Below are 23,332 nucleotides of genomic sequence, written 5' to 3' on the forward strand. Positions count from 1 at the left end.
ATTCGCCTCAATTCTGACACTATCTACCTGGAGAAAGCCTTAGATCCCACAGGTTGAGGGCTTAGTTCCACAGGACTGCCCCCAGCCCACCCCGCTTCAGATCAGGTTGTCACTTGTGATTGTAACCGAATGGCTGTAAATCAGAGGTTCCCACAACCACCTCCTTGGGTTCAATTAATTTGCTAGAGCAGCTCACAGAACTCAGAGAAACATTTTACTTACTAGATCATCAATTTATTATAAAAGGATATAACTCAGGAACAGTCATGTGGAACAGATACACAGGGGCAAGTATGTGGGAAGGAGCATGGAGCTTCCATGCTGTCTGAGTGTGTCACTCTCCACAATCCCCATGCATTCACGTGGGGGCTTGCAAACCTTGTGCTTTTGGATTTTTATGGAGACTTCATTACATAGGCACAGTTGATTAAATCATTGGCCATTGGCAGTTAGTTCAACTTCTAGCCCCTCTCTGCTCCCTGGAGTTTGAGAGGTGAGACTGAAAGTTCCAACTCTCAATCACAGGGTTGTTTCCCCTGGCAACCAGCCCCCATCCTCACATGACCTAGGGGCATTCCAAAATTGCCTCCTTAACAAAAGACATCTTAATCTCTCTCAGAAGTTAGGAAGTTCCTGGGGTTTTAGAAGTTCTGTGTGTTAAGAAACTGGATGAAGCCCAAGGATATACTTCTTAGTTTAAGTCACAATATCACAGGTACTTTAGCTAGCCACAAGTTACCCACTGAGGAAGCAGAATGGGGGTGCATTTTGATCAAGACCTCATTTCCTTTGTTCTTCTGCTGACTCTCATTTAATTCATCCTTTGATCTTTGCCTAGCCGTTAAGATCTCTGACAGAAAGAATACTCTGGAAACAGTCAGACCTATCCTGGACCTCAGGCTCAAGAAACTTGACCACTATGTTTCTCATTGAAATCTACCTCAGGCCAGTGGTGCTTTTGCAGTGATTTTATCTTACTAAAAATAATTACCTAAGTGAGGTCTTAAGTTCTTTCTTTGACATCATTGCTTTGGAGTTATTATTTCACTTTTGTCAGTTTTGGAAAGCATGGGGTAAGCAATGGATCATACAGAGAGTGGGAGTGCCGGAGCAGATTCCCAAACTTTGTATATTTAGTTGCTTTTCTTCATCACTTACCTGTCATTTATCATGGTGATGCTCAGGGGTTTATTTCTGTTAGAATTGTCTGTCCTTCAAATGTAGGCATTAGCACGAAATGGAACATCTGCAAATGCCTGGACTCAGATTGAACTGGAGGCTTCCATGTAATTTTGGTTTGAATTTTTTTTTAAAATTTTTATTGGAGTATAGTTGTTTTACAATATTGTGTTAGTTTCTACTGTACAGCAAAATGAATCAGCTATACGTATACATATATTCCCTCTTTTTTGGATTTTCTTCCCATTTAGGTCACCACACAGCACTGAGTAGAGTTCCCTGAGCTATACAGTAGGTTCTCATTAGTTATCTATTTTATACATAGTATCAATAGTGTATATGTGTCAACCCCAATCTCCCAATTCATCTCCCCCCTGCCCCGCCCTTTCCTCCTTGGTATCCATACGTTTGTTCTCTGTGTCTGTGTCTCTATTTCCATTTTGTAAATAAGGTTGTCTATACCATTTTTTTCAGATTCCACATGTATGTGTTAATATACGATATTTGTTTTTCTCTTTCTGACTTACGTCACTCTGTATGACAGTCTCTAGGTCCATCCACGTCTCTACAAATGACCCAATTTCGTTCCTTTGTATGGCTGAGTAATATTACATTGTATATATGTGCCACATCTTCTTTATCCATTCCTCTGTTGATGGACATTTAGGTTGCTTCCGTGTCCTGGCTATTGTAAATAGTGCTGCAATGAACATTGGGGTGCATGTGTCTTTTTGAGTTAATGGTTCTCTCTGGGTATATGCCCAGTAGTGGGATTGCTGGGCCATATGGTAATTCTATTTTTAGTTTTTTAAGGAACCTCCATACTGTTCTCCATAGTGGCTGTATCAATTTACATTCCCACCAACAGTGCAAGAGGGTTCCCTTTTCTCCACATCCTCTCCAGCATTTATTGTTCATAGATTTTTTGGTGATGGCCACTCTGACTGGTGTGAGGTGATACCTCATTGTAGTTTTGATTTGCATTTCTCTAATAATTAGTGATTTTGAACATCTTTTCATGTGTTTGTTAGCCATCTCTCTGTCTTCGTTGGAGAAATGTCTGTTTAGGTCTTCCACCCATGTTTTGATTGGGTTTTTTTTTTGATATTGAGCTGCATAAGCTGCTTGTATATTTTGGAGATTAATCCTTTGTCAGTTGCTTTGTTTGCAAATATTTTCTCCCATTTTGAGAGTTGTCTTTTCATCTTGTTTATGGTTTCCTTTGCTGTGCAAAAGCTTTTAAGTTTAATTAGGTCCCATAGGTTTGAAATCTTTTATGACTTTGATTTTGTGTGATCTTAGTAGAGAGAAGTCTCTCCAGGTTTGGAAATTATTTAAGAACGTGACCTAGCTGCTGTTGAGATAGTCCAGATATCCTCAAGTTAGAAGCAGCAGGTGGCTGCAGAGGCTCTTACTGGGCGTTTAGGGCCTGCTGCTTTTTTGCTGGAGGAGTCAGGGGTCTCCTGTTAACTGAAAAAAATGCACAACCTAAAGGTTGAGAATTATGTTTTATTTGTAGGATAAAACTGAGGACTTAAACCTGGCACACAGCCTCTCAGCTAGCTCTGAGGACTGCTCCCAAGAGGTAAGGGAGGAGCCAGGATATGTAGGAGTTTTAAGTCAGAACATCAAAAGATTACTGTTAATTAAAGAAAACCAGACATCTCAAATTAAGGAATTTAACACTTTTCTATTTATGGGAAGATACAAGAGTCTGGATTCATTGAAATCATTCCTTTGATACGCACCTTAGCTATCTAGGACCCGTATCCTGCTTTTCTCCATCCTGAATGCCCTCAGTGTGCACCATTGTGGGCAGCGATAGTGGCTGATGGTCTTATGGCCACAGCATCCATTGTTTGCTGATATGGCAGGCAACATTTTTCATTCACAAGTGATATTCCACATACACTGGTCAGGGTCCCATCGAGGAAACATGGGGCACATTCAAATAGGAAAAAAGGAAGAGGGTTTATTTATGAAGGGAGCAACTACAAACTGTGTGGGGCTAAGGGGGCTCTGAGGAGCAGTAGGGACCTGGAAACAGCAGCCCTCTCTGTTCAGGCACAGAGCCTGAAGGAAAGGTTGGGGAAAGTCAGCACTGACTCGGAACAGTCACATTCTGTCAGTCAGCAACACAGCCAGCCTGAGGCAACTTTGCAGGGAAAGAGATGGGGAGATGTACCCAGCACCTGTCTCCTCCTGCTCTCTGATCTCCTGCCAGGGCCCCCACTGGTCAAACCCCACCAGAGCCCATTACCCATTTGCCTTGGTCCAAACAGGCCAGTCCCCTGCAGAGAGCAGGGTACAGAGCTGGAGGGGCCAATGAAATCCTTCCAGCACCCACCATAAAAAGCATCCAGAGAGCTTATGAGCAAAAAAGAAAAAAAAAATTTAACAGTCAAGAAAGCACAGCACACAGAATGAATGAGAGCTGGTTCTCCCAGGAACCCGACATGAAGTGGTTACTCAGGTACTAATTTTTGTGTTCAACTTCCTAGCAGCCACAGCAAAAGGGAAACCTGGTGGGTTGTACAGCTCACATTGTGTGTCTGCACACGTCAAACTAGAAAGACAGTGAACTGGATTTTCCCTGGGGTCTACTCATTGTTCCCTGTCCCAGCTCTTGGCACGGATGGTACTAGAGTGTCATGAGAGAATTCAGGTGTTTATCTTACTAGTAACTGAGCAAGAGAAGAAATGCAGTATTCCTAATTTGGGAAAAATTTTGTTTTCAGGTTTCAAGGAAGATTTTCAGATGGATGTTTTTAAGATCCTGGCAGCCATCCTACATCTGGGCAATGTGCAGATCATAGCAGTGGGCAACGAGAGATCGGCGGTCAGTGTAAGATACGTTTGTTTCACCCTTCCTGTGTTGGGAGGATCATCAGTAGAAACCTCTCGTGGTTACCCTGCTTTTGCATTTTAGCACCAGGCACATTGGGCCTACTGGGGAGACCAGTTTAACAGGAACAAGGCAGGTAGGAGTTTCCACGGGTTACCTTCAAAGAGTAAAGCTTCTTCCCCTTGGAACAGTAGAGAAAGGGGAAATGCATTCTCTCTTTTTCTTTTATTCAAAAAATTTTTACTGAGTGCCTACTCTGTGCCAGACACTGTTATAGGCTCTGGAGAAACAGCAGTGAACAAAACAAGATCAGAAGGCCTTCATGAAGCTTATGATCTGGGGGAAGGAAGTGGAGGAGGGGGAGACACAATCAACAGTTACAGGCTCTGGCAGCTGGCGATAGCCATTAAAAAGGAAAATTAAGCAGAGTAGGGGTGGGGCGGGGCTGTGCCTTTTGTATCTGGCATTCAGAGAAAGCCTTTCTAATTCCAAGAAGTGAGTTGTGTCACTTCACACACACACTTCGAGGAAGAATATTTGAAGTAGAGGGCACAGCAGGTGCAAAGGCCCTAAGGCAGGAAGTGTTATTGGAAAAACAGCCAAAAGGTTGGTAAATGCAGAAAGGAGTGAGAGAAAGGAGGGGTGGTAGATGAGGCCAGAAAATGGGGGGTAGGCAGGAGGGAAAGGTGCAGATCATGCAGGGCCTTAAGGGCACTGGACAGTTTTAAGTAGAAAGGACACCTCCTACCTCCTGACACATGCCTGATTCAAACACCAGTGGTGCTCTCTATGGAAATATATTCCCATGTAAGTTTTGTGATGGATTTCTTTATTTAATGGACACAAGATAAGTTTATGTGTGTGTCTCTTTAGCAACACATGTTATGAGTGGTGATTCTTGGTGGGGTATGTGTTTGCTTATTCTCAACAATATCCATGTAAAGAGGACAGTCACACAGTTATAAATGTTTCTCTGAAATGCAAAATCTTCTTATCGTTAAAGCTTTGTATTAACATGTGTGTCTTAGTCATCTCTGGTCGCCATAACAGAATACCACAGGCTGGGTGGCTTAACAACAGAAATTTATTTTCTCACAGTCCTGGAGGCTGAAAGTCCAAGATCAAGGTACCAGCATGGTTGAAATCTTGGTGAGGGCCCTCTTCCTAGCTTGCAGGCAGCTGCCTTCTTGCTGTGTCCTCACACGGTAGAGAGAGAGAGACGGCAAGCTCTAGTCTCTTTTCTTATAAGGACACTAATCCTATCATGGGGGCCCCATCTGCATGACCTCATCTAAACCTAATTACCTCCTAAAGGCCCCACTTCCAAATACCATCACATTGGGGGTTAGGGCTTCAACATATGAGTTTTTCATATGACTGAAACATTCAGCCCATAACAATATCTACTTTCATGTCCCCAAAACAATGGATGGGAACAATTGTTAATTTTGTACACCTGGTAATTTCTCAACTCTGGGACCTGCGATTTAAGGGGAGAAAGCGCTGAGCAGAAATGGAGGGTGTGTTTTTGGCCTGTTGCCCTATGACCAGGAAGTAATTCTCCTCCCTCTCCTCAGATTCCTACGCTAAGCGCCCCACCCCCATCACCATCAATATCCAGCCCTGACAGAGTCAGTCAGTTCACAAAGGAATGGGAAGTTTGGAGAAAGGTGATGGTAGGCCTGGAATGTGTGTAGGTGTGGTTCTCCCTCTGGATCCTGGCTCATTTACCCCAGAAATGGGCTGCTGCACTTTTTCTTCTGAAACTCCCATGACTTCCACCCAACAAATGCCCTTGCTTTGAACTCTGTCCTGTGAAGTTTGTTGTGAAGGTTGTATTTTGGAGGAGGAGTTAAAATTGATAGACTAAAAATCCTTTGTCTATCAATCTTAGGAGACAGATTCCACAAAAAAGATGTCAAATCTTTGTAGAAAATTATCAGTCCTGTAATTTTCAGTCATTTGCATCAAGAACTTGAAATATTGGGCAAATTCAATTGGATGAAGCCAGCTTACTTTTTAAAACTTGCTGCCCCTTTGCATTTCCCCCGGTAGCTGCACCTGTAGCTGAATGTTTTTAACTCAGAAGGTTTGGTTCCTGCTTAGAAGGAAGGAAACCAATGGCTCTGCCAGTCCCCTCCCCCAGTGAGGGAATCAGGCACATTAAAGACAGGCTTCATATTATTGTGATCTTGGTCAGAAGGGATGTGGGTTGGCAGCAGGACTTTTTAGGTTGTTATCTCCACTGTAATCTGATGCTTTTTAAATACAATCATGTGGTTTTCCCGATTGGCTGAGATGGTGTCTACAGATCAGCCTGCCTCAGAAGTTCCCCTTCCCGAGAGGAATGATGGTGTGCAGTCACATGGGATCACATCTCCTTGCCTAGTGACAAGGACCCCTAGTCCATGCTGCCTGAAGACAAACAGGAGGAGAACTCTCCTTGCCTGCTGGCCAGTGGGGCAGCTCTCCTGCCCAGGCTTGGGAGAGAAATAAGATTCACTTTGTACGTCCAGGAAGAGCCCCCACCACAGCCCTCAAGTTGGCTGGGAAGCTACTTTAGTCCAGGGAGCCCACCATGTTGTCTCTGACAGTGACACCTAGGTACCTCCTGGGCCAGACCCCCCGGGGAAATCCCAAAAACACAGGGAGGGACAGGGTGAGTGTAGGCTCTTACAGGTGGCCTGGGTGTGATGCAAAGGGAAAAGAGGCTTCAAGGCTGTGTCCATATGCACAGGAGAGGGGAGAGGATTGCTTCTGTGGCCTAAATCACTACTGACATTCTTTGGCCAGAACGAAAATCCAGGTGGGACCAAACCCAGGGCTGCCTGGCATCACCACAGCAGTGCCCTGCCAGGGACCAGGTGCAGGCTGAGTGCCACTGCAGGTCCTCCTGCTTCACTCCCAGACCTGGCTCTGTGTCCTGAGGCCTGGTCATGCAGAGGCTGAGGGGCCTGGCTGAGTGGGCCAGTGCCAGTGTAGATGGCCCGATGGCCCTGACAGGGCTTGTGTCTTGCTTTTGAAGGAGGACGACAGTCACCTGGAGGTGTTCTGTGAGCTCCTGGGCCTGGAGAGTGGCAGAGTCGCTCAGTGGCTGTGTAATCGCAAGATCATCACAAACTTCGAGACGGTGGTGAAACCCATGACCAGGTCCCAGGCCATCAACGCCAGGGACGCTCTGGCCAAAAAGATCTACGCTCAAATGTTTGACTTCATTGTGGAGAGAATTAACCAAGCCTTGCACTTTTCAGGCAAGCAGCACACTTTTATTGGTGTTTTGGACATTTATGGGTAAGAGTCTCTTCAGTGAGCCTGTCTTTCCTCATTTAAATGTCGAATGTCTTATTTTTAGGTCATTTTGTTCTGGTTGCTCTTCTGTGTTTCACATGATCAGAAAGATGGTGTTCTCTTTTTTTTTGCATATATATGGATGTTAAATACAGTCCCCTGGGCTACAGTGTCTTTTTTCTAGGGTATATTAAATAAATTTAAAATCAATAATGGCCAACATCCAGAGCCACATGCCAGCTACCATGCTGAGTGGTCTCCGTGCACCTTCTTATTCCTCAAACAACCTTATAATTACCCTCGTTTTACAGACGAAACAACTAAGCCTTAGGAAGACTCTTTCACGGTTGCTCTGCTGGTGGGAAAACCCAGCACTGTATGAGGCTGTCACCCACTTCTGTTTCCCTATAGAGGCCCTGTGAGGTGTAGAGCCCTGACATACCTTTCCCATTTCGTAGGGTGAAAATAACAGCCCCAGCGGTCCCATACCTTGCCCACACTCACAGGGCCAGAGGTAGACTCAAACCCAGGCCTTTTATCAACCAGCCTCCTCACACCTAAAATCCTCTTCCATTCTTGGATCATGAGGGTCATGTGTTTGCCCCATTCTCCAAGAATTCTTTTTTTTAATTAATTAATTTATTTATTTATTTTTGGCTGCGTTGGGTCTTCGTTGCTGCGCGCGGGCTTTCTCTAGTTGTGGCGAGCAGGGGCTACTGTCCGTTGCGGTGTGCAGGCTTCTCATTGCAGTGGCTTCTCTTGTTGCGGAGCACAGACTCTAGGCGCACAGGCTTCTGTAGTTGTGGCACGCAGGCTCAGTAGCTGTGGCTTGCGGGCTCTAGAGCGCAGGCTCAGTAGTTGTGGCACACAGGCTTAGTTGGTCCACTGCATGTGGGATCTTCCCCTACCAGGGCTCGAATGCAGGGCTTGTCCCCTGCATTGGCAGGCGGCTTCTTAACCACCGCACCACCAAGAAAGTCCCTCCCAGAATTCTGATACATTTGGGGGACCAAGTTCCCACACTGGGGTTTTTTTCTTCTTTTCATTGCCCAGTCCTGCTTTTCCAGGTCAGACTTGTGCTAAAGACACTTGTAGAACAGCCAGGAAGAGTGAGTGAGGCCTGGCCAGCGTGAGGGGAGTTAGCACCCGGGCTTTTGTTTGTTAGCAACTGGCCTCGGGCGCCCAGCCCCTTCCCCCTCCCAGGACCCACCCTGGTTTCTCAGGGGGAGGAGGGGCAGATGGTCCCAGGGAAGGCATCACGGAGTATTCCACCGAGATTGGGAAGTATCCCCCCACACCCCGGGAAAAGCAGCTCTCCCTCCCCTTCCCGTTTGGAGGGGAGAGCCAGCTGGCCAGCTGGGAGGGCAGGCAGAAGGGGCTGCTGAACTTTTACCCATGTAGAGAGAAATCGCTTTTCCCACAGCTCTTTAATGTGAGGCTGTGCCTCAGGGGAGTTCCTTGTTTAACTTAGGTTCTAAGTTAGTACTGTACATATGACTCCCAATTAATAGTATCTGTCAACAGTTATAAATTAGTGATACATTGCTGGGGTAGGCTATTAAATTATTTACCTTGTCCGTTCAAAAAAAAAGGATTTGAGGGCGTCCCTGGTGACGCAGTGGTTGAGAGTCCGCCTGCCGATGCAGGGGACACAGGTTCGTGCCCCGGTCTGGGAGGATCCCACATGCCGCGGAGCGGCTGGGCCCGTGAGCCATGGCTGCTAAGCCTGCGTCTGGAGCCTGTGCTCCGCAACGGGAGAGGCCACAGCAGTGAGAGGCCCGCGTACTGCAAAAAAAAAAAAAAAAAAAAAAAAGAGTAGGATTTGAGCAGCCAGTAATCATTTAAGCAGACTTTTAAATGGGAATAGCCCTGCTTAAAAATAGTCTCTCTCATTGTGGTGGAAATGTGACTGTTATATTTTTTCTATTCTGTGTTTTTAAAATGTCTTTAAAATAAATAGCCCTTTATTTTAAGAATATATTATTTCATTCAAGAACAAATATGCATGTGCCAGGAACTATGTCAGGTGTGATTGATAAAGAAAATAGACATGGCTTCTGACCTCTAGGGACTTAAATTTTAGTGGAGGGGGCAGGCAGATACTTAGAGGTTGGGATGATTTCTGGGCAGGGAATAAGTAGATGGATGTGCTGCAGGTGAACAGGGCAGGAAGAAGAGAGGGCGCAGCTGAGAACAGGGAGCAGTGAGTCAGGAGAATGGCAGGCCGGCGTCAGATCCACAGGCTGATAGACCGCTGTCATAAGGAAGTTGAAGTTTTGGTTAAGTGGGCAAATCTTTGACAGGAGTAATTGTAAATTTTTAAGAACTTGTTGGAGTAGATTTTAAATTTATATTTTAAAATTAAATTCCTCCTTGGAAATTTAAAAAGTAACATGCTCACTGCTACCCATGAATTCATTTCATCCCTCCAAAAAAATAAGCTCTCCTCTTTAAGTAAGAGTGTTACTGTCTGGGGCGAATCCTTTCACACCTTTCTCCAGTATGCTTATGTCTAGGTTAGCCCTCGTGTATGCACATCTGCAGCTGTTGAGAGAACTGAGCTCAGGGTGACCTGGAAATAAGACAGCCTGAAAAGAAAAGTTACCCTCTGTGAAGGTGATTAAAGCCAAAGCTATGAGCCTTGAGATTTCAGCTTGGAAAAACATGGAGGCTTGTGGTTCCCCAGCCAGTCAGGTATTTGTGTTCTCTAGACCCAGAGGTGGAAAGGCCTGGGGCTTGGAGTCAGACCGCAGGGAGTGAGCATGGCACCACACCTGTTGTGTGGCCCCCAGAAAGTCACAGAACCTCTCTGAACCTCAGTTTCGGAGGGGACCTCTCTGTCAGGGTTATTACAAAGGTTAAATGGAAGAAATTGTGAAGATATTTTAAGAACAATAAGGGGGGCCTCCCTGGTGGCGCAAGTGGTTGAGAGTCCGCCTGCCGATGCGGGGGATGCGGGTTCGTGCCCCGGTCTGGGAGGATCCCATATGCCGCGGAGCGGCTGCGCCCGTGAGCCATGGCCGCTGAGCCTGCGCGTCCGGAGCCTGCGCGTCCGGAGCCTGTGCTCCGCAACGGGGGAGGCCGCAACAGTGAGAGGCCCGCATACCGCAAAAAAAAAAAAAAAAAGAACAATAAGGATTGTTCAAATGTGAATAGGAAAACAGTCATTGATGTTTGACATTCCGCCCCTGCCCTAGGAAGTCCAGCCTTTGGCCCCAGCTGCGGGCTGCAGGGCACGGTGAGGCCCTTTTGTCTCCCGTCCAGACCCAGCCGTGGCCTGTCTGCAATGTCCAGGCCAGCAGAGCCTTTGGACCACCCAGGGCGCATGTGGAATGGGGCTGTCAGGACTGTGGGTTCTGCTCCTGTTCCAAGTCACCCTGCAGCTGCCCAGAGGACAGTCCGGGCCCTTAACCTCCCCAGGAATTCTAAACTGAGCCAAACGGGCTCAGTCAAGTGAGATTCCCAGGGGACCCATGGTTGGAGTTGGCAGGAACCTCTTGGGATTAGAGCGATTAAGAACTAAGGCTTTAGAGGCACCAAGAGCTGGGGTCGAATTGCATGTCTGGCACCACATCGCAACGGTCACCATCTCTTCTGACCCTCGTGTGTAACAGTGGGTGGGGTCAGGGCAGCTCTTCACTTAGGGCGGTGTTGGGTTAAGTGCGGTGATGAGCATCAGTGCTAACACCTAAAGTACTCAGCCTCCTTCTGGCGGGAGCGCTCATCTGGACAGGTGGTGAATTGGGTGCCCCAGTTTTGTTCAGCCCACATCGTAGATTGGGGTAATTCACATAAAATCAGGTTTCTGGATTCTCTTGAGAATCAGGTGACCTCACATCCTGACCTGCATTAATCCATGGCCACAGCTGGCTGGAGCTGAGTAGTACCTGCCCGTTGGGCAATCCTGGTTATCATGGGCCCCGCACAGTTCCAGCCTGCCCCCCATTCTGTCATCTCCTGGTCTCCTCTCAGCTTGTGAGTTTGCAGCTCCAGAGACAGACACTGAAAGTCTGAAAATGGACGTGGGGCTGTCTGCCTTGGACCTAAAGGGGTCTGCTGGGCTATGGGTATTAGATGGCCTTGCCCTTTTCCTCCAAGGACTATGAAAGCACCCCTTGGGAGGCAAAACCGTGCTGCCTCTGCGTGCAGCAAAGAGTGGGGCAACAGGAAGCAGCATTGCTTTTTCACTGGAAACATAAGTGTTACAGTCAGGTCAGCTCACAGCTCAGTCTGACACTGTTTGTCCTCGGACAAATTTTTCAACTTCTCAGTCTTATAAAGTGAGGATAATAATGCTGATGTCAGTGTTATGGTGTGGATTAAATGATATGCCATGTTGTACCATGCCTATTTTAATGCCTGCCTCAGGTAGGTGTTTTGTACACACAAGATGCCTTCCTGGGGCAGCCTGGAAAAAGGTGACTTATAAACTGAATGCTAGGATATTTAAACCAGAAGCTTTGAGGCATATTTAAAACTTGCAGAAAACATAGCAAACTTTTAAACTGTAAAATCTGTGAAAAAATGCTAACCTATAAATGAGTGTATATATCCTTCAAGTTATATCTTAACTTGTTTAAACTGTATTTCAGTTTTGAAACCTTTGATGCGAACAGCTTTGAACAGTTTTGCATCAATTATGCTAATGAAAAGCTGCAACAGCAGTTTAACCTGGTAAGTGACTTTTCTGCCTTCTTGAAACTAGCTCTCAGCCGTGTGTGTGTGTGTGTGTGTGTGTGTGTGAGAGAGAGAGAGAGAGACAGAGACAGACAGAGACAGAGACAGAGAGACAGAGACAGAGAGAGAGAGACAGACCATGGAGAGAGGCTCAGTCTGGTTCCTTCCCTCTTCAAGTCTTGCTGGATCACTCACATGCTGGGTCACTGCACCATCTTGTGGCCATATCTTGAAACTGCACCTTCCCATCCTATTTCATCTTTGTGGAGCTACTTGCCAACTTCTGTTTCAGTTCATCACCTGCCATTCTTGGACACAGACCACCCGCCCCTGCAGCCAGACCAAACCACTTAGTTTCCTGAAGGCTCCAGTCTTTGCGAGCGTCAGTATCTGCACCTGCTGTTCTCTCTGCCACACCCCACCTGCCCCTGTCCTTTCCCCATCCCTTCATCTTCACCTGAAGAACTCCTACTTGTCGTTTGAAATTCAGCTTCTCCCAGCTGTCTCCCACTGTCATGAAGAGACAGTGTGACATCATGGAGAGCATGGGCTTTTGCTCAAACTGAACTGGGTTTGAGTCTCAGCTGTACCACCTCCTTCCTCTGGGACCTTGGGTTCTCTGAGCCTCATTTTTCTTATTTTGAAAACAGGTCAGTAGTATCTGCCTAATATCCTTGTAAGGAGAAGACCTAACGTTGAACCATACCCAGCAAATGTTTTTTTGCTTTCCTAGCCCTTGCTCCAGAATTAAGTCATGTATAAGCATAAGATTTCACCCTGTTGCGAATTTGTATTCTGGTAACATTCTCAAGGATTCCCTGGAAGTTGAGCATTTAATAACTGAAACTAAGATTTATTCCAAGTGGGTGTGCAGCATAACTCACCTGAAGTCGAACTGTATCTGTAGATCCTGCCCCTCCCGGGACGCCAGTGCCATCTTGTTCCCCAACATACACATTCACTTCAACCTCAGAATAACATGTGCAAGACACCTCCTGAAAATGCCATGTCAGAGGCTGCAATTCCATTTTTCTCTTTTTTTATTCTGTTTTTCCTCCTTTTCCACTTCATCCTCCTTTTCCCCCACCCCACTTTTTTTGGGGGGGGTTTGAGTCATCTATCAATGTACAGATCCTCCTGGAAGAGGTAAAACCTTAAAATATCAACATAAAAGCCTTAGTGAGCCCTCTCCTAGCTCCAGACCCATAAATCTGGCCTCTACTGGACCCCTGCATCTGGGTGGCCTCTGGGAGTTCGGCAGTGACAAAGTGAACCTGCCACCTTCCCTCCTTGGCTCCTTGCCTTCTACCCTCCCTCTTGCGATTAAAGCACCACCGCTGACCCAGTGTCCTGAGCCTCAAGTTCATCCCAACCTCTTTCCTCTTGCTCACCTTCCTTGCACAGTGTTTGGCCTCCACAGAACCCTGGGCTGAGTCCTGACTGGGCTTTCTGCCTCCAGTCCTGCCCTCTTCAAAACCATCCCCACCCCCAAACCAAGTTATCTTTCCAGAACTTAGGTCTTATCATGAACTCTGTGGGTCCTCACTGCCCCTAGGAAAAGGCCACAGGTCTGAGACTCTCTGGGGGTCCACAGGGGGCTGGTGTCATCTCCCCTCTGCTGTCCTTTGCAGTCCCATCCATTGCCCCCCCACCCATCACTGTTGTGCTGTCTCTCTGGCCTGTACAGGTGCCATTCAGTTCTCAACCACCTATTGGGCTTCTGTGCAATTCCCACTGGGATTCTCCTGTGGGCGCCTTTCTCCTCGTAGCCCTTCCCCCTTTGCCACCTGCAGCCAGGATGACCCTGAGCCAGCCCTCTGGGAAGCCTCCTTGGTACCCTCATGGCCTGAGCAAGTAATGTACAAAGCTCTCCAAGTTGTTAGCTTCTCATACTGGCCCCAGAGCCAACATTCTGAGGTGGGCTGGTTCCCACCTGGCCAAAGAGGCTGGGTCTGCCTTGGACAGCAGGAGTGACTGAGCAGGAAGGAGCTCCAGGACCACCCTGAGTGCTAAAGGTGGCAGGCTGGCTCAGGCCTTACACCCCAGGATGTGGGGACCTGCTGCGAGTGGGCTGGAAGATGACAGCTACACCCACGTTAGGACCTCAGCAGCACTGATCATGGGTAAGGAGGGTGGCATGCACCTCAGGGTCTTCCATAAACATCAAATCAGTCATATATCTACATTTTCCAAATGTTTATGTCCTGTTCTTCAGAAGCACACTCTAATATTCTCTTTTACTTTCTATGTTGACTTCTGGATTCCCAGCATGTCTTTAAACTTGAACAAGAAGAGTATATGAAGGAAGATATTCCTTGGACTCTGATAGATTTTTATGACAACCAACCAGTTATTGACCTGATTGAAGCAAGAATGGGTATTTTGGAGTTACTGGATGAAGAATGCTTGGTAACTTTTAAAAATAATTGTTGTTTTCAACTTCTGAGTAGTAATAGATGAGCATATTGCAAAATGGATTTTTTTTAATGTACATGTAAATTCCTGACGTGTTACTATTTGGTTGGATGTTAATACTGAGACACCAGTCCATAGCAGGAGCCCCAGAGGGCCCGGTGAGCCTCCCGCCCTCAGCAGGTGTAGCCCACCCTTGGGTAACATGCATGACCTCTTAGGTCATGTCCAGCAGGGAGGAGCCCTTTGAAGCTGTCGTTAGGCGTATGTATAGAGTGGACATGGAAACAACAAGTGACTACACACCAGTTGTTAATGACTAATAGGAACTGAGTTTTCTCTTACTTCCTGATTCCATGAGTCACCCACTGGGAGGTACAGCTGAAAAATCAACATCATACAATTGACAAAAGAGTCTCTAGGAATTTTCCTATTATTATTACCCTCTGGGAGGAACAACTTTACAGTGAGTCAGCCTAGCAGTGTCCTTCATCAGGCCACAGGAAAAAATAATCCCTAGGACAGTATTCATTTTTTTTTTGGTTTAAAGGTTATATTTTAATGTTTAAACACACATCTTGTTTCTTTTCCAAAGATTTATTTTTACCACCCCCAGCCCCAAATGCTTGTAGCGTTGAAGACTTACTGGTATTTTCTCCCTAGAATTCTCAATTCCATGGTTCTTCTCACAGAGTAGCCTTTCTGGTGCCACCTATGCTTTAGCCCCTTCAGTGATGTAAGATTAAAAGACAGGCATCAGGGCCAAACATTCTGGACTGGTCTACTGGGGGCAGGGGGCAGAGGCCAAGGTAACCTCTAGGAATATTTGTACACACTCTACAGAGTTATTCCCTATATGGGGTATTAGATTCACAGAGTTCAGGCTGAATATAATTGATAGCTTCACAATCACCAGTATCAAGAACAAGTTTTGCAGCTAGCTTAGTTTAAGTAGGTAGTTATTAACTAGGCAGTAAAATAAAAGAACCACTTTCTTCCTGAGGCAGGGGGTGGGGAGGACTACATTTGGGTTCCAATCTTCCCCCATTCAACCAAGAATAAAAATCACGTTCACACAATTTTGGGAGGAAGAAATGTTAAAATACTGCCAATTTTGCATAAATAAAATCCTTCATTCTTACGTCATTATATGACCTTTTCCTTTTCATCAATAACATTTTGTTCTTCTAAAAGAGCACTGATATGTCCATTTAAATATCACTCTAAAGAATAAGATCAAAGACAGATTTATGCCTAGAGTTGCATTTGAAACAGGAGCCTCTCATGTAGAGCAGTTCACTCTGAGGTGCAGCTCATCTTGGTTTCTTAGAATTAGCGCTTTTCCTCCCCTGTTTTCTTCTGTTTGTTTGTTTGTTTTTTGCCGTACGCGGGCCTCTCACTGTCGTGGCCTCTCCCGTTGCGGAGTACAGGCTCCGGACGCGCAGGCTCAGTGGCCATGGCTCACGGGCCCAGCCGCTCTGCGGCATGTGGGATCCTCCTGGACCAGGGCACGAACCCGTGTCCCCTGCATCGGCAGGCGGACTCTCAACCACTGCGCCACCAGGGAAGCCCCCCTCTGTTTTCTTACTTGCTATTTGGTTTGCTTTTCTCTTCCAGTTACCACATGGGACTGACGAAAACTGGCTTCAAAAGCTGTATAATAATTTTGTCAACAAGAACTCTTTGTTTGAAAAACCCAGAATGTCAAACACATCCTTTATCATCAAGCACTTTGCTGATAAGGTACATACAGTGAGAGTTTGGAGCAGTGCTGTCTGCCCCTGGCCCACAGCTGTCTCCTGGGAGGAGCAAGCAGGCCAGGGACTTTGCTGGTCAGAACCCTCACGCTTAGCACGCAGCTGTGATGAAGGATACCTGTGTGTATGCACGCGTGTGTGAGCGTAACAGTTCTTAATTTGTCTTTACACAGAATATATGCGTTTCAGTTGTACTGCTTTAAAGATAAACGTGTTGCCAATGGACCTCATTTCTGATTTGGGGCTTATTGTGAGTTCATTAACCTTTTATCAGTTTATTATCTCCGTGAAATTGCTATAATCAAGACAGCATAGTTGTTTCCTATATTGAAAGGAATATCTTTTTGTTGACCCTTTCCTTTCTTATTGTCATAATATATTTTTACATTGGTAACAGAGACTGACTCAAGATGATGGGTTTTCTAAGTGATCTTTATTTTCTTTATATGTCTCCAATTTCTTATGAAAAAAATGTTTAGTAAAAAAAAAAGTTTTTTTTAATCAAATTACAGAAAGCTTAGGAAATGGAAGGAAAAAAAAAAAGAAAATGTACCACAACCACCTGCCCTAAACATGCTTTCTCATCTTGCTTTCCTTCCGTAAGGAAACTCCTGCCCTCTGTGTTATTGCCAGGTTGGGTGTTACTTCAGTGGCTTGGCCAGCACCTGGGGATCATGGGGACAGCCTGTGCTCGCCTGTCCTAGAGGCTATTGCTGTGGGTCAGTCTGCTGGTTGTACCTGAATGCCCACAGGGGCAGTGGAGGGACAGCCAGACAGACAGCAATAATAACCTTTGTGGGCCAGAGAGTTAAATGTGATCGTCGTTTAGTGCTTAAAGTTTTTCAGATAGGCTCCTGAAGAGATGCACATGAAATGAGTGATGATATATCAAGTCATATTTTCTAGTTGTTGTCCTTTATAATTTCACAGTTGTGATCCCAAGGGAAAAAAAAGGATCAGACTTCATGTAAAGCACATATGGGATTTACTTCAAGAGACCCTCTCTATAGTACATGGTTTCTGTACGTTTAATTCTTGTCACCTGGCACTTCCAAGAAGACCCTCTTAAAAGAACTAACAGTGCAACATTTTGTGTGTACTATGGATTGGTGAGAAGAAACCATACACACCGTAGGGTCAGCTTAGGGTCTCAATTTCATTAGCCAAGGAAATAAAATTGTTTTGAGAGCGAGGCAGCTGTGCTTAGATGCAGAAAATCAGCACACTTTGCCGTGGTCCCCAGTGCCCCCCAACAGAGCCACTCAGGTACCTGCTACCCTGTTCCTGCAAACAGTCTCCTGGGATTGGGAAGGCTCTATATTTGTTACGCCTTTGCTCATTTATACTCGTGGCTCACGCACCAGCCTGGAAGACTTTATACAACAGTCCATGTGCTGTACTCACAAGGGCATGTTTCCAGACAGGATTAAACAGTTAAATGTAAGACCTGAAATCATAAAACTTCTAAAAGAAAACATAGGCAGCACGCTCTTTGACATCAGTCTTAGTAATACTTTTTTGTAAATGTCTCCTCAGGCAAGGGAAACGAAAGCAAAAATAAACAAATGGGACTGCATCAAACTAAAAAGCTTTTGCACAGTGAAGGAAACTATCAACAAAACAAAAAGGCCACCTATTGAATGAGAACTTATTTGCAAATGATATATCTAATAAGGGATTTATATCCAAAATATATTAAGAACTCCTACAACTCATCTCCCAAAAAAGAAACAATCCTATTAAAAAATGGACAGAGGATCTGAATAAACATTTCTCCAAAGAAGACAGATGGCCAACAGGCATGTGAAAAGATGCTCAACATCATTAATCATCAGGCAAATGCAAACCAAAACCACAATGAGCTATCACCTCACACCTGTCAGAATGGATAAAGTCAACAAGACCACACATAACAAGTGTTGGTGAGGGTGTGGAGAAAAGGGGACCCTCCTGCACTATTGGTGGGAATGTAAATTGGTGCAGCCACTATGGAGAACAGTATAGAGAGTCCTTGAAAATAGAACTAACATTTGATCCAGCAGTTCCACTCCTGGGTATATATCTGAAGAAAACAAAAACACGAATTCAAAAAGATACATGTACCCCTAGGTCCTCTGCAGCACTATTTACAATAGCCAAATCTCTGGACTATGTATTTTAAAATGTGATATATATTCTTCATAAATAAAAAAACAAAAATTTACAAACTGAACAAACAGGCTTTCAGGGGTGCTGGAATATGGAGGCAGAGAGGGTGTTCAGGGACCCCAGGGCAAGGACTCTGCTTTGTCCCCTAGGTAGGAAAGTGTCCTTCCTGGTGCACAGTTCGGATTATGAACCAGGAACGCTGGCTGTATGGAAACACGCCCTTGTGAGTACAGCACATGGACTGTTGTATAAAGTCTTCCAGGCTGGTGCGTGAGCCACGAGTATAAATGAGCAAAGGCGTAACAAATATAGAGCCTTCCCAATCCCAGGAGACTGTTTGCAGGAACAGGGTAGCAGGTACCTGAGTGGCTCTGTTGGGGGGCACTGGGGACCACGGCAAAGTGTGCTGATTTTCTGCATCTAAGCACAGCTGCCTCGCTCTCAAAACAATTTTATTTCCTTGGCTAATGAAATTGAGACCCTAAGCTGACCCTACGGTGTGTATGGTTTCTTCTCACCAATCCATAGTACACACAAAATGCTACACTGTTAGTTCTTTTAAGAGGGTCTTCTTGGAAGTGCCAGGTGACAAGAATTAAACGTACAGAAACCATGTACTATAGAGAGGGTCTCTTGAAGTAAATCCCATATGTGCTTTACATGAAGTCTGATCCTTTTTTTCCCCTTGGGATCACAACTGTGAAATTATAAAGGACAACAACTAGAAAATATGACTTGATATATCATCACTCATTTCATGTGCATCTCTTCAGGAGCCTATCTGAAAAACTCCAAGCACTGAAAGGCGATCACATTTAACTCGTTAATATTTATTTATTTATTTATTTATTTGGCTGTGCCAGGTCTTAGTTGTGGCAGGCCGGCTCCTTAGTTGTGGCATGCAAACTGTTAGTTGCAGCATGCATGTGGGATCTAGTTCCCTGACTAGGGATCGAACCCAGGCCCCCTGCATTGGGAGCACGGAGTCTTAACCACTGTGCCACCAGGGAAGTCCCGAAATTTATTTTTGTGCATGGTGTGGGAGTAGTCCAGTTTGATTCTTTTTGTGTAGCTGTCTAGTTTTCCTGGCACCACTTATTGAAGAGGCTGTCTTTTCCCCACTATATACTCTTGCCTCCTTTGTCGTAGATTAATTGCCCATAAAAATGTGGGTTCTTTTCTGGGCTCTCTGTTCTGTTCTATTTATTTATGTGTCTGTCTTTATGCCAGTACAATACTGTTTTGATGACTGTAGCTTTGTGATTAACTGGAGAGTTGAATGTTTAAGCAGCCACCCTGGATATGTTGTTTGAGGGATTTGAGAAGCCTCATGAATCAGAAAGGGCTGCAAAGAGGGTTTTTCTAAGCCAAATTCAGTCAGGGCAAACACTGACCCACTCTAAACGACTCTAAGGGTTTTGTGGTCCTGGAAGGTTTTGTGATCAGCTGGTCAATTTTTCTTTCCTTTCTGCCACATTAATGCTGATTCAGGAAAACATTTCTGTTTGACTCAAAGGACACCACTGAGCTTTTTTCCTCCTCCTGGTGGCTTCAAAGGCAAAGGGAACCCTAAACCAGGTCTTCTTGTATTAGCTGCACATGTTACAGGGAAAAATCAGTCACCTGTGTCCAGTGGGAACTAATGGGTGAGTGTAGAGTGACCAGCGGCCAGTGAGAAGTCCAGGCAGTGGGAGAGCCTGGTGCTTTGCATCAGATGACATATTCCCAGCTTTTTAAGCTTTCTGTAATGGCGTTGCTGTGACAAACAGAAACTGAATCTCTTTTTAAAACATTGCCTTTATAGCCCCTTCATTAATCTTTCTTTAAAAAGAAAAGAAACCTGTGGTACTTAGACACTGTCTGCGTTTGCCTCTTTGGAACTAATTCCTTTCTTTGCATAGGTAGAGTATAAATGTGAAGGTTTCCTTGAGAAGAACAGAGACACCGTCTATGACATGCTGGTTGAAATCCTGAGAGCCAGCAAGGTTTGTAAAGTCCTAAGAGGTAGTTAATGTTATTCATTGTGTACTTGATGTGGATCTAGATGTGTATCAGGAAAGAGTAAGAAGTGTGTGTATGTGTTAACTGTCTTGTAGCAGCGAATTGTAGCTCCTACATACAAAAAATGACTATTTTGGAATTGGTACTAAAATATGTTTCTAGCTTCTGAAAGCATGCAAATTTCCACTATATGCAAAATCAGAAATCAAATATGCAGATGGCAGAGACGAAGGACAGATAATACAATCATTTAAAGAATCATAATTCACATTTTATTCATTCACTCACTTATAAAGCACTTATGTGCCAAGCACTGTCCTAGATTCTGGGGATACAGCAGTGAACAGGGCAGACAGGGTTCCTGCTCTCATGGAGCTCACATCCCAGAGGGAGCAACATACCTTACACATGAAAGCAAACAATGGTAGGTAGTGCTAAGTAAGTGCTCAAGGAAAACCAAAGCAAGATGGAGTGCTGCTCTGCATATGTGAGCTCCTTGAATCCACGGATCTGTATGATGAAGTGTCACCATAAGAGTGACTTCTGGCTTTTTCTTTTCCTCCTTAAACATTTCTTTCAATTTAAGAATTTTAAGAATTCAAATTCTTAAAATTTGAGAAAAAGGATATATCATACACAGTCCTTCATTTTTTGTGAAGATTTGGTTATCATATTTATTTTCCTTCTTTTAGAAGGTCCCCAGTCCTTTGCTGATGCTCAAGTATTTTTTTTCTCTTTTTTAAAAATTTTATTTTAATGCAGTATAATTGCTTTACAATGTTGTGTTAGTTTCTGCTGCACAGTGAAGTGAATCAGCTATAAGTATACATATATCCCCTCCCTCTTGGACCTCCCTCCCCACCCATCCCACCCATCCCACCCATCTAGGTCATCACAGAGCACCAGATGCTCGAGTATTTTGACAATTTCCCAAATGAGCCTGAGCACTTCCCACTAATGGTCATAAGTAAATCACAGGCCATGGCAACTTCAGTTATTAAAATTGATTTATGACAGAGAATTCAGTGTAGGAATAGCCTGTATTTGTGTACAAAATTAGTTGATGTATTTCACCAATTGTTTACCTGGAGTCCAGTCTGGAAGAGGGACACAGATCGTGGTGAAGCACAGATGGGTCTCTGCACTAAGCCCACAAGCTGTCAGAGGTCTGGGAATTTCAGATTCACTTGTTCCACAGGGGTTACAGGATGCATCAGGCAGGAATTCTCCCCCAAAGAAGATTCTCAATGTCTGATTTAAAAGAAGAAAATACGAGGTCTTCTCCAAGAGGGAAGATAAGACATTGAAAGAAATAAGTGATGCAAGGTAGAAAGTAGTGAGTGTCTTAAAAGAGGTACAGATCAAAGATTAAGGTAACTCAGAGGAAGTTGGGATTAATTCGCGCTGGGACACCAGGGAAGTTATTGTGAAGGGGGTGGGGCTAGAGAATATTATAATAGCACCTTGAGTAATGGGTAGGGTTTGGATCTGCAGGGATGAGAACGTGGGGTTAGGAGGGAGGAGATTCCAAGTGCAGAAGCAACGTGAGCCAGAGCGCAGAGGGAGGAAGAATAAATGCTTCTCCTGTTCTGACACTTAGAGTGATACCCACCTACAGACATTCACATGCTTTCCTTTCTGCTCCCATTCCTGGGAAAGAAACCGTCATCCCGAGTGAGGACGACCCCCTTGTGGAACTGAGATTTTTGGCCAAGATTGTTACTTTACCCCCCCACTGGTTTAGACGTGGTTGTTGTGACCATTTCCTTGATTGTTCCAGCTGAGGACTGTGGGCGAATACTTTTGACATTGAAACCCTCTTTGTTCTTCCCAGTTTCATCTCTGTGCCAACTTTTTTCAAGAAAACCCGGTTCCTTCTTCACCTTTCGGTTCAGCGATCACAGTTAAATCTGCAAAGCCAGTCATCAAGCCGAACAACAAGCATTTCCGGAGCACCGTGGGGAGCAAGGTACTGAGAGAGTTTTCTGAGGGCGAGGGGGCTGAGGGCAGGGAGCCAGGGATGGGTGGCACCCATTCCGGGCCTGGACACGGGCACTGGGTTTCTTCAAATCTATTAATATAAATGCAAATGCAAAGAAAAGTAGTAGTTCATCATCATAGTGCCTCAACCTCTAAGGCTACACACATCTGAGCAAACCATATGTTTGCACAGTAACCCAAGTCACTAAAGTCCTTTGCTTTTGAGAGTATTGGATGGAGAACTGCATCCACAAGAGCAGGATATGCTGATAAACCCAGTCACAGACTAAAACCTTTCATAATAGATGTTTATGCATGAAGTTAACTTCTCCTCTTCTTGAGTAACTTATCCAGGTTGGACCTTTTTTTTTTTTTAAACATCTTTATTGGAGTATAATTGCTTTACAGTAAGGTTGGACCTTTTTTTTTTCCCTTTTAACCCGGATCTAAGCATTAAATTTCAGCACGATGTTTGTCACCTGACCTTGTTTCCTAGTTCCGCAGCTCTCTGTACTTGCTCATGGAGACCCTCAATGCCACCATGCCCCACTACGTTCGATGCATCAAACCAAATGATGAGAAATTGCCCTTTGAGTAAGTGTTCTTTTGCAACAGAGTGGGGAAGAAACACCGAGGAAACGGTTTCTGTCTGATGTTGGAGAATTTGCTTGCAATTGTCGTGAACTTTACTGTTTCTCGGTTTTTAAATGATTTCAAAACAAGCCTGCCCTCTACATATAATGTTAGCACAACCCCTCTGGCTAAGCCATCTCATCTCTGGGATTAAGCAAAAGGGTTAGATTTGAAAGAATTATTCTACAGCTAAAGGTTACGCAACTGAGAAAGCCAGAACATTTTCCTTGATGGTAAGAATTTGTATGTGTTTGCAGGAGAAATGCTGTAGAGGGGTCTGAAGTTTTGTCTTCAAACACGCCATGAAGCCTTACTTAGACTTGTTCTCTGGGGCCCCAGGGAAAAGGCTCAGACCCACGAGTGGAAGTTATAGAGAGCCTCTTAGCTGACTCAAGCTGAGAGGTGTCTAAGG

At 45.0% G+C, this 23,332-nt stretch overlaps 1 protein-coding gene across 1 annotated transcript in view; it reads left to right on the forward strand.

Moving 5' to 3' along the window:
* The window catches only part of MYO5C (myosin VC), a 91,100-nt gene that overhangs the window by 12,394 nt on the left and 55,374 nt on the right, over positions 1–23,332 (forward strand). Inside the window, exons 6-13 of the mRNA XM_060095298.1 lie at positions 3,918–4,024; positions 7,050–7,315; positions 11,905–11,986; positions 14,258–14,398; positions 16,019–16,144; positions 20,208–20,291; positions 22,142–22,276; positions 22,784–22,881. Coding sequence (XP_059951281.1) covers positions 3,918–4,024; positions 7,050–7,315; positions 11,905–11,986; positions 14,258–14,398; positions 16,019–16,144; positions 20,208–20,291; positions 22,142–22,276; positions 22,784–22,881 — 1,039 coding nt within the window. The remainder of the gene's footprint in view (positions 1–3,917; positions 4,025–7,049; positions 7,316–11,904; positions 11,987–14,257; positions 14,399–16,018; positions 16,145–20,207; positions 20,292–22,141; positions 22,277–22,783; positions 22,882–23,332) is intronic.

The sequence above is a fragment of the Mesoplodon densirostris genome, chromosome 4 (assembly GCF_025265405.1).
Source record: "Mesoplodon densirostris isolate mMesDen1 chromosome 4, mMesDen1 primary haplotype, whole genome shotgun sequence".
Lineage (NCBI taxonomy): Eukaryota > Metazoa > Chordata > Mammalia > Artiodactyla > Ziphiidae > Mesoplodon > Mesoplodon densirostris.